This window comes from Brachyistius frenatus, unplaced genomic scaffold, assembly GCF_029030835.1.
Source record: "Brachyistius frenatus isolate BFR_SWC_R1_liver_20210118 unplaced genomic scaffold, ASM2903083v1 Contig_13, whole genome shotgun sequence".
Lineage (NCBI taxonomy): Eukaryota > Metazoa > Chordata > Actinopteri > Embiotocidae > Brachyistius > Brachyistius frenatus.
Genome location: NW_027210612.1, coordinates 304567 through 315789, shown reverse-complemented (window position 1 = coordinate 315789; position 11223 = coordinate 304567). Strand labels below are relative to the sequence as shown.

At 41.1% G+C, this 11223-nt stretch overlaps 1 protein-coding gene across 2 annotated transcripts; it reads left to right on the top strand.

Annotated features, from left to right (window-relative positions):
- Positions 1 to 3782: 3782 nt before the first annotated feature.
- Positions 3783 to 10598, top strand: slc25a28 (solute carrier family 25 member 28). 2 transcript variants are annotated; one of them, XM_069692624.1, is made up of 4 exons: positions 3783 to 4351; positions 7086 to 7314; positions 8199 to 8255; positions 8662 to 10598. In XM_069692624.1, the coding sequence occupies exons 1-4, from the start codon at positions 4007 to 4009 to the stop codon at positions 9228 to 9230; spliced, it is 1200 nt and encodes a 399-aa protein (XP_069548725.1). In that variant the 5' UTR covers positions 3783 to 4006; the 3' UTR covers positions 9231 to 10598. The 2 variants fall into 2 exon arrangements, with proteins under 2 accessions (XP_069548725.1, XP_069548726.1); XM_069692625.1 differs by lacking the exon at positions 3783 to 4351 and having other exon boundaries at positions 7221 to 7783.
- Positions 10599 to 11223: the final 625 nt, after the last annotated feature.

The following is an 11223-nucleotide window of genomic DNA, read 5'->3' as shown; positions in this document are numbered from 1 at the left end:
GTTCCATTAAATCGTCGTTTACAATCCCCCCCCCAGTTTTCTACAATCAGCTTCTCTAACCACTTTAAAATTGCGCCAGTAATGTCATTAAAGCTTATCGAGTCCACGTAGCCTCGTGGTGCAAGACGTATCCATGTCCTTTACTAAAGTAAAAATACAAAAACCTCACTCTGAAAAAAGATCGACAAGTGAAAAGTCCTGCACTCAAAACCTTACTTAAGTAAACTATGTAGGCCTACATATTTTTTTTAATTTTTTTTTAATTTTTTTTTTATACATGGACTGTTATTACAACTGTATTAATGTGTTGTCTGCATTTTAGTGCTGTCGTTATTTAAGGTTGTGCTTATTTTAATTACTTTATATACTGTTGATTTGTTTTATCGATAGTAATGCACCATATTCTTTAAAGTAAAATCATCCTGTGTTTGTGTTGATGTGCTGTGAGAACCACATATCTGTAAAAACTCAACAGGCTCATGAAAACCTGTTTTTGTCTTTGTGTTAATGCATTTAACAGCCCATTAACAGCTCAAGTGTGTTTTTTAATAGAGTATTTAGCTGAAGAAGTAAAAGAATACCCACAACCCATGAAGTAACATTTAGTCCTTCAGTTACATCAGAAATATTTAAAGTCAAAATCACCAAATTAGGTGATACATGCTTTTGACTGTACAGGAGGGGCATACACATTTTATTCTAAAAAGTAACTAAAGCTGTGAGACATTGTAGTGGAGTAAAAAGTACAGACTTTGCCATTGAGATGTAACCTAATAGAGCAGAAGTAGCCAATAAAGCTGCATAAACAGGAAGATACTCCAGTGAAGTACAAGTACTTCAAATCTGTAATTGTACTTGCAATAGATTTAACCACCAATTCTAATCTACGTTAGCATTTTTTTATTAGAAGCTAAATATTTTGATATTGGCAACAGCTTATAGGCTACTATCTTCATGCTGTCTGACAGATCTTGGGAATATGCAAATTTATAAAATAAAATAAAATAAAGAAAAAAGCCAAACATGTGAAAAGCAACATTTGCTCCACAAAGTTCATGGGACTTCTTTGTAAATGTGTTTTCACACCTAAGAAATAGTTTTCAAAAAGTTAAATAACGAGAAAGTGCTGTTCAAATCATTGTTTCTTAGCTGGTTTGGGTTTGGGCCCGAGTCATCTCACGGTTAGGCCCACCTTAAGAGCTTTAAGATGAGCTCTTAACACAGAATGGTTTCCTATAGTGCTGCTGTTGAAGATGTCATGTTGGCCTAGTGGTTCATTCACAATGCATTAATGAGATAAGAGGCCATAGATCATACTGTGGACCAAAGCAGCCGTCCTGGGAGCAGACAGAGCTGGAGAGGGAGATTGTCTGCTGGGATCTGAGGAAGGGAGGGTTTTAATTGGTACAAAAACAGCCAAACACAGCAAAAGATAAACAAGTTATCTTCTCATCTTGTCTATATAATGTGGATTTTTTTTTTAACATGTTTTGCTTAGACAGTGTAAAATAATTCCTGAGGTTTATACAGACTGTGCACTCTCCTGGTAGAGGGAATGAAATGAGGTGTTATGGTGATCTAGAGTTTCCTGCTAGACTTAACCTGCCTCTCCCTTGGTGTATTAGTGTAGCATTAGTCTCAGGGAAGGGAAATGATCCTGATATGCTTTCTGCTTGATTTTTCTTTAAGGAACGTCTGCGGACAACAGCCAATCAACCATAACTAGATCAGAAGATCGAGGCAGGAGATTTTGTTCTTGTAAGCAGAAATTAACACTTCATTCCCCTTTGTCGGCAGAAATTCAACACTGCACCCCTCGAAGGCTCTCCCAGGCAATAAAGGAAAAAATTAAATTATGTTATAACAGCTCCGCACCAAAACACAATTATCCAATTTTCTGGAAAAAATGTGATCCCATGCCTCCAGGCAGAGAGGTTCACTGGTGAAGATGTTAGGCCTCTCAGCATTCATGATAATGAAATCATAAATGACTGTCTCGCAGCAGTCCATAAAAGGTGTTACGGTGTAGAATGAACATTGAAGGGTCAGTTCTTCTTTCCTTGCTGGAACAAACTAAAGACACATTTAATCTTTACCCATAATGAGGAAGTAGATTGTCAGTCAAGAGGTAGACTCATTTAGATAATTAGAAAAAAACAAATTAACTTTTTATACATTTTTGTAGTGACAAAAAATACAATTGGTTTCAGGTGTAGTGGTGGTGTTGTGTAAATATTTCTGTTATAGGTCTCCGTCATGGAGAAGCTGAGGAAAGATTTCTGCTGAGAAAACCGGGGGAAATGATCAGACAGGCAGAAGCGTGGCTTCTCATTCAATGGCCTCGCGACCTATATATTTATTCAACGATATCAACAAATTTCAAATGTAAACAATAACAATTTAAAGTGCAAAATCATTCTCTAATGTACCCTGTTCACCGTATTTACACTGTTTCTTATTCCCATGTTTAGAACATGTCAAAACATTCAAAGTACTCATAATGGTAAAAATGTGGGAATTGTCTGTAGACTATATTAATTCAAAAGTCACATTTCCATGTGTAGTACTTGGGCAGCTGTCATGGAAAATGAATGAGTAAAAGAAAAACTGCAACAGGATATCGAGATAGGACTCGGTATTAATCAAAAACTCTTTGTAAAGTTTAAACTTTTGGTCAAACTATTTAAAAATGTGTAGGGATCTAGGATCTGATAAGCATATGTAAAAAAAAAAAAATTAAAAAAATTCTTATACTCTAATCAAAGCATAACTGGTCAGTTACATATAATATGAAAATAATTGCTAGTTGTAGTTCACTACTTATCCAAACCAGCCTGCAGTATTTTATTGTCTCACTATATTCTTAAGTGCAAATAAGATTTGTTTTTGTGGCTTATTTGTATCTTAACATGAATGTTTTTTTCACTTGATTTGACATAAGTTACTCATAAATTATGTTTTGTTATCAAAATTCAGTTCAATTGTTGCTCAATATCTGAAACGGTTGGCTATTTTCTCTACTAAATGATAGCTATATGTTTGTAAATATTGCACATTATAAATTTTGTAGTGACAAAATAAATAAATAAATAAGCTTAAGTTAAAGTACGGTGGTGTGAAATAACCAAGCCCTAAAAAAAACCAACTGATTTTGTAGTGTGTGTGTGTGTGTGTGTGTGTGTGTATGAGAGTGTGTACATGTTTTTGTTACCTCTTTGGGACCTTTTCTGTCCCAAACCAGTAGTCCTCATAGGGTCCAAAGACAGGTCCTAAAGAGGCTAAATGTAATTTCTGAGGTCCTGGTTTAAGGTCAAGGTTAGGCTGTCCACAACGAATGGAAGTCAATGCAACGTCCTAACAAGGCAAGCTGCACAATCGTGTGTGCATGTGTCTGACTCAAAAGGCTTACAACCTGTTGGCAAACAACATGAGCAAATGCTACATATCAGACTGTTCACTTTGGATTTCTTAAACACTAGAAATGACACTAGAAAAACAGCAATAATAGCCTGAGTGAAACCTAACGAGTAAACAAATGTAACTGAACTCGTGATTTTAACCTCATTCTCCTCGTTTGCTTCTCAGCTCCATAAATATATATTTTAGACTGACCTACAATGACTTTGGGGTCTTTTGATCGCTTTCACAGATGTAACAAGACCTCATGTTAACTGCCACATGACTGGGTTTGAAGCCTTTACCCACACGAAATCACGATTGGCACGTCTGTCGCCCAATAGGGTGAGTAGGACTTGGCTCTTGCAACCCATCAGAGCGCACTTCCTCATCGCGGCCTGCGGTGGTGCTCGGTGTGTATTTTTTCCGTCACGGCCTCCCTGGCTGGGCTCCCGGCTGGGTTTCAGGGTAGAGGTGGGGAGGGAATGGTGTAGCAGGGAAGAAGCCGCGAAACCACCCCGAGGGAATGTAAAACTCCAGTGCGGAAATCACCCCCCCAGGAAGCCGCGTACGTGAGCCAAAAGACTTTTAACACGTTACCTTGTTTCTCATGGAAGCAGATGGATATGTGAGGAGGCGTCGGATGACAGCGGAGACTGCGGGCAACGATCCCGGGGTTGCTGGAGCCTCTGCCGGGGCAGAAGTTCGATGGCTGGGGGTACGGTTCTGGGGAGTTTCGGAAAGTATCGTGGGCAGCCTGGCGCCCCGGATCGGAGGAGAAACGGAACTACAGACTGCTGATTTTATCCGCAGTGCACAGGATGCACAAACGGAGGACTCTGAACCAGACTACGAGGGTTTACCGCAGGGAGCTTCCACTAGCACCCACATGTTGGCTGGAGCCGTGGCCGGGATCATGGAGCACTGCCTCATGTTCCCCATCGACTGCGTTAAGGTAACATAGCTCACCGGCTAAACCCCACAACTTTGACTTGAATGCAGAGTGCTTTCACCGCCTTGGCCTCCGTTGTGTACTATGTGCGTTTTTTTTTTTGTTGTTTTTTTTTTTTTCCTTGGAACCAGCAAGCATGTTAGCATTGCGTATTAGCTAAGCTCGCTAACCCAAACACGCTGCAGAGCTGCCGGCTGTGAGCACCAAGGTCAGGCGGCTCAGCGAGCCTCTCACGTCCCTACTGGCTTATCTGGTTCAGTGCTAATAACGTTATAGCTGCGTTGGTCAACATTGAAGAGTCAACCGGGAGCCGTGTAAGCTACCCTTTCTTTTTTTTTCTTTTTTATTTTTTTTTATTTTTTTTTTATAACCGCTAACTAATACATCATTAAATCAACGTGCTGTAAGCGGATATAATATTACATAACTGTGTTGCGTGTAAGTAGATTGGAAATAAGTTGCCTAATTCAAGTAAGTGTGCGCTGATAAGAGGAACCACAACGGACCGGAGCTCTGCTTTCTGTTTAACCCACAGTTAGGTTAGGTTAGGTAGTTACTTTATTAATCCCCGAGGGGAAATGTTTTAATTATTTAATTATTAAATTATTGAAGTCTGGAGCTCTCTACTCTGTGATTAACATCTGGATAAACCAGAGTTATACTCTCTCCCCTTTAACGGGAGAGAGTATAACTCTGGTTTATCCAGATGTGTGTAACAACAGAACTGGGAAATTAGAGCTCTGCTTTGTTTAACTACTGTAAAAATTTTTTAAAAAAAAAACAGTTCTGGGAGACAAGAGCTCTTCTCTGGTGTTGTGGTTTCATTTCGTTGCCCGCTGCTTCACTGCTACCAGTTAAGTTTTGTTCGGAGTTCACTTTCAACAAAATATGTAAAGGAGGCACGAACTGTCGCCCGGGAGGTCAGTTGTGTTACAGGCAGAGGACCAGAGAAATGGGGGCCAGTGTCAATGAGCTTCGTGTCGTCAGCTGTCCATGTCAGACTGAAAAGCTGTTCACATGCTCTCACTTCATCCATGTCTCTTCCACCTGTAGCCCACTCTCTGTTGCAGCCCTGCTGCCAGGACCTGGACCAGCCTGATGTTCAAAGAGCCTTCTGTTGTTTAACCGTGTCTGCTGCGTAAGCAAGGCAGCTCGACATCTTTCCAACTAAGCCACACAACATGTGGGACATTGTGATGCAGCAAAATGAGGCCTACTGCACATACGCGCGGAGTACTCGCCCACTGGATCGTTTGCTGCCTGAGCATAAACCAGCAGACGGCTTCGTGATAAAGACATGTACCTATTTAAAAAAATAAATAAAATAAAATTTAAGATACAGCTAAAATATTCTTTTTATGTGCATACAGAAGCAGCCTTTCTATTTTAAAGGTCACCCTTCATAACAAATAAAGGCTTTTCCTCCTGTGCAATAAGCCTCTCGCTTACAGTTAGAGATTGTTGTGTAATTATAGTTTACAATAGGTTGGTATTCTTTCATAAATCCCAGTAATTTGCTGTGGATCTAAAGAAGCGTGCTCCGTCCGCAGGTCTGTCAGGCACCGAGCAGCACTTATGAACCGAATTTGCAGTCATTGAAAGTAACCCCCAAAAAAACCGTGTTTTCGCGGAAAAAAAAAGTGGTGGATTTTGTGTTTACATTGAGCACAAAGGTCATTGCTTTTTTTTTTTTTTTTTTTTTTTTTTTTTTTTTAGTCACGCAAACACATGCAGTAGATAAACGTGGCAGACCGAGCGCTGGTGTGGCGTTCATGCGTGTGTACGTATTGGACAACTGTGAATGATGGGGAGCAGAGTTCTGACATTACAGCCTCTCCTCACTCATACAGAGAGAGAGAGAGAGACTGTGTGTGTGTGTGTGTGTGTGTGTGTGTGTGTGTGTGTGTGTGTGTGTGTGTGTGTGTGTGTGTGTGTGCGTGCACGCGCGCCATGTATCATACTGCAGTTAGCCAGCTCGCTTTAAGAACTGCATTCCACAGCCGTAGTGAGTGACATGAGGCCATGCTTGCACTTTTCTAGTGCAGCGCACGCACACACAGTGGGGTCTAAGTTTGTGCATTCAGCTGGAAGTTTGGTATTTAGGGGATTATGTCGCTGTGAGTTCCTCAAACACACTCACCCAGTCCTTCCTCAGACAGCCCCCTCTAAAAATCAAATAACGGGCGCGTTTCACTTGTCAGCTAGATATTGTTTACACAGTCTATCATTTAACTGTGTGTGTGTGTGTGTGTGTGTGTGTGTGTGTGTGTGTGTGTGTGTGTGTGTGTGTGTGTGTGTGTGTGTGTGTGTGTGTTAGGAGGGAGAGAGAGAGAGAGAGAACAGTGTGCTTCAGGGTCAGTGGGAAAAGAGGCTTAGAGGAAGTCAGCTTATGTCCCTTTGTGACCTTGTAGCTTGTAACTCCCCACTTCCTTCTATTCAATTATGCATGTACACCAACACACTCCACACACAATATCAAACCCCGAATTTCCCTCATGTGACCCCTCATTCACACTGCAGTCTATTCAAGGCTCTTTTCATTGCTATTTTTTTTTTTTTTTTTTTTTTTTTGCAGCGATAGGCAGATATATGGAACAACTTTAATTATGCATCACATTCTATTTTTATATCAAATTCAGGTCAAATTCATTGAATGGGAAACTTGTATCAGTTTTAAATGGGTACTGAGTAAGATTGAGTTTTTTTTTACATTTCACCAGTGTTTTGTCTTTTCCAGACACGAATGCAGAGTCTCCAGCCCGACCCCGCAGCCCGCTACAGGAATGTGATGGATGCTCTTCGCCGAATCATAGCCACAGAGGGAGTGTGGCGACCAATGAGAGGCCTGAATGTGACAGCAGTCGGAGCGGGACCTGCCCACGCCCTCTATTTTGCCAGCTATGAGAAACTCAAAAAGACTTTAAGTGATGTCATTCATCCAGGGGCTAACAGCCATTTGGCTAATGGTACCACAAAACATGCATACTATTTACCATAAATGTACAGATCATACATAGCTATTTGAACTTAAGAGATCACCTTAAGATCAGTTGATATGTAGGTCTGGTCAGACTCCACACCTAAAGCCAAACACCCACTGTGTGATCTCTGTGAGGCTGCTGACTCATCCTAATCAGTGCATTGCCTGACCAGTCCAAAAAAAAAAAAAAAACCTGGCAGGCCTTCAGATCAGAGAGAACCTTTTCATAACTAGTTATACAATGTAAAGACATGCCAGCAACAGCTGTCAACCTCTCACTGGCTTTTAGTTTGCCCTGATCAGGTCAAGTCACCTCGGCTTAAAAAAAAATAGAAAGAGATTCAAGCAAAGATTCAGTTTGGATTGGAAGCCTTGCTCTGAATGTCAACCTTTTCCTTATTCCTTGTTCTCCCAACTCTCTCTCTTCCTTCTTTTCCAGTTTAGTGGGAGGCTGGGTAAGTCCTCTTTCTCCCATGTCATCTGCTCTTTCCGCTGATGGTCATTTGTTTTTGTTTTTGTTTTTTTATAAGGTATGGGTTTTGGTTTAAATCTCTTTTTGGATGAATCATAAACGGCAGTGTCCACTAGGTGTCTCTCTTTGCTCAGGTTTAGCGTCTTGAAAAGCTGTCAGGAATGATCTTTGATTTCCAACTGTGCAGTTTACTGAATGGACACCAAAATCTGCTCTGATAACAGTTATGAGCATGACATCTGCAGCTTTTAAGAATAAGGCAGTGAAAGCCTTCATGATCGAACGGTTTCTCTCGCAAATGAAAAAAAAAAATCCTCTTTTAAAGCAGTTTCTTCTGGTTTTGTTATCCTTTCTGATTATGTCAATGTGTGGTAATTTTCGAGGTGTGTTTGTTGCAGGAACAGCAGGGTGTGTGGCCACACTGCTTCACGATGCAATCATGAACCCAGCTGAAGGTAAGGGGCAACATTTTACAGCACTGTGCCACAGATTTAAGATGGGAATAGAGACATTCATTCGCTCAGAGATTCAGTGACGAAGCGTACAGGTGCCACGCCTGGGCCAGCTCTCTTCACATGTCGGCTTCACCATTGCACACACTTTCACAGCTGTCTCTGGTCCACCTGCCCAAACATGTCAGCAGAAGGACACTGGTCTGAGTCCTCGTGTGCAGCTGTTGGAAGGGGTGCAGCTGTCCGAGCGAACGCTATTAAAATGACATGCTAGATGTGTTTATTGAAACTTCATGTATTTAGAAAGACTAATTGAATTGAATTTTTCTATGTTTTTCACCTCCGTTCTTCCAACCCCGGACACATTTGACCCCCTCCTCCATCGATACATCTCCTCCCGTGTCCCCAGTGGTGAAGCAGCGCATGCAGATGTATAATTCTCCCTACCGCGGCGTGTTGGACTGTATACGCGCCGTGTGGCAGAAAGAGGGCCCTGCAGCCTTCTACCGCAGCTACACCACCCAGCTCACCATGAACGTGCCCTTCCAGGCGCTCCACTTCATGACTTACGAGTACCTGCAGGAGCTGCTCAATCCCCAAAGACAATACAATCCCTCATCCCACATGCTGTCCGGGGCTTTGGCCGGAGCCATCGCAGCCGCGGCCACCACACCCCTGGATGTGTGCAAGACCCTGCTCAACACCCAGGAGTCTCTAGCCCTCAGCTCCCTGTCTTCTGGCCAAGGTCCCGGCCAAGGCCAAGGAGCCCACAGACACATCTCAGGCCTGGCCCATGCCTTCCGGACAGTTTACAGGCTGGGCGGCCTGCAGGGCTTCTTCAAGGGAGTCCAAGCGAGGATCATCTACCAGATGCCCTCCACAGCGATCAGCTGGTCGGTCTACGAGTTCTTCAAGTACGGACTCACCAAGCACCAGCACGACAAGAGGAGAGCGCAACAGATGGAGGCCGAGATGTAGATATCTCCTCTCATATTGCTGTGCCCTCCCTGTGAGGAAAAATTAATACACACCTAGAATCTGACTAAAATCCACCTCAGTTGTCCTATCCCTTTCAGACATTGCAGATAAGAAAGACATCTTCAAAGGCAGTTTGAGTAGTTAAGTTTCTGCTACAAGACTAGGTATGGTTTGAGTTCAGTTGTTTCTCTCTTTTAGGAGAAACATTTACACAGTATTGTACTAGTTCATCTCAATATTTTTTTTTTTTCTCTGAAGCCATTCTAGTGACCACTATTTTTGTCTTAGCTGAGGTAAATGTCAAGTTTTCAGCTGGACAGGTAGTCAGCAGGGGGCAGTAGTGTTACTTTGGTAACTCATGAAGCTTTGCTGTTACAGGACCAGATTTTTATTTCCCACATCCAAACTTTGAGTTTGATGATAACCCAGTCCTGATCCAGACCCCTCTCTGGGTACATGAGTAAATCATTTTTATTTCTTGTAACAGAGACGGCATTCGGCCCTTAATCCAAAATATGTTGTGTAATTTTATCCAGTTGAAAAACACTTCAGCCATTTGGCATCCCAAGAAAATTGTTGTTAATCCAACACGCGTGTTGATTTCCTGACGTGTACCAATATCCAGACTGAAGAAATTTAATCAAGACAGCCAACATGGCAGTTCAAGTAGTTGAGAACAAAAGTTAAGACCTTTTTGTTTTATATTGATTCATTGAATTGCGTAATTTGAAAAGTCCAATAATAGTTGATGATTTCACAGATTAACAAAGATGACCATAGTTTGAACAGATTTAGGGGGGGTCCCTTTTTGTTCTGCTATCAGCAGTTGCAATATATGAAGATTGTTAATCAATTATTTTTTTCCTTTTCAAATGTCATTGTTTAAGAAAGTGATGAATTGGACAGAAAAATATTTTTAAAAAATTAGCTGCTCTGAAGTGTGTGCTTAATTTATTTTTCATAATTTTTTTTTATTCCTTTAATTGTACTTTATTTCCAGCAAACATATGACCTTTGTTTTTTTCTGATTCTGAAATTAGAGTTGACCTGTTTGGCAGAGCAGATAAAATGGCCATTTTTGGCATCAACTGTAGCTATAAGTCTGGTTTCAGCTTGTGAACTACTGAGTTTCAGTCTTTGTGCTCGACATCAAATGTTGCGTACGATTTATTGAGCCTAAAAGAAGAATTTAACTCAGAATTTCAAAGGGTTCAATATCCCGCAAGATATGTATCTGTACCCCCATTAAGTACATTTAAATGGAAGCTGTCATTCTTACTGATTGATGTCTGATTGTTTCTGACACTGAATTGCACTCGCTGAATAAAAGCTTAGCAGCAAGGCTCTACTCGCTGCTCATAAAACATGGGAGACCTACTTTCATGTCTTTAAATGTTTCTGAATGTTTTGCTCACTAAATGAAGATAACGTGAACATTCTTGTTTATTTACTGGTCAAAGTCAATTTAAATGCCATTTTAACCTTCCTTTGTATGGAAGATTTAAAGTTTTTGTTTTCCCGTAGAATAGAAACCAAAGAATTTGGTGGATGCCCTAAGCCACATCTATACTGCCAGAGACACATGGTGAGTTGGTGTGTGTTTTCAGGTATTTATTTTTCGTTTGAGGCAGGTACAGTTGTTTAGTCTTGAGCACAGGTGCAGATTTCAACTTTGACCCTTAAGTCTGAAAACGCAATTTGAACTTGTGGGCACAAGCTGCATACAAACAGCTGGAAGAGGGACGCTTTAGAATTCAGCAAATGATGCACGATCAAGAAAACGTTGATAGCCATTTAAAGGATAACTGGTAGGTGTAGACCTGAAAGGCTGATGTATGTGTAAAACTGAAATTAGTGCCCCAAAAGAACATGAAACCAACCTGACAGAATGTGGGAACAATTACACGAGTACAAATATAGAGCAAAGTTATTAATGTGACTTTGAAATTAGAATTAACTAGTCAGTTCAAAACAAATAAAATTGACTTTGCTT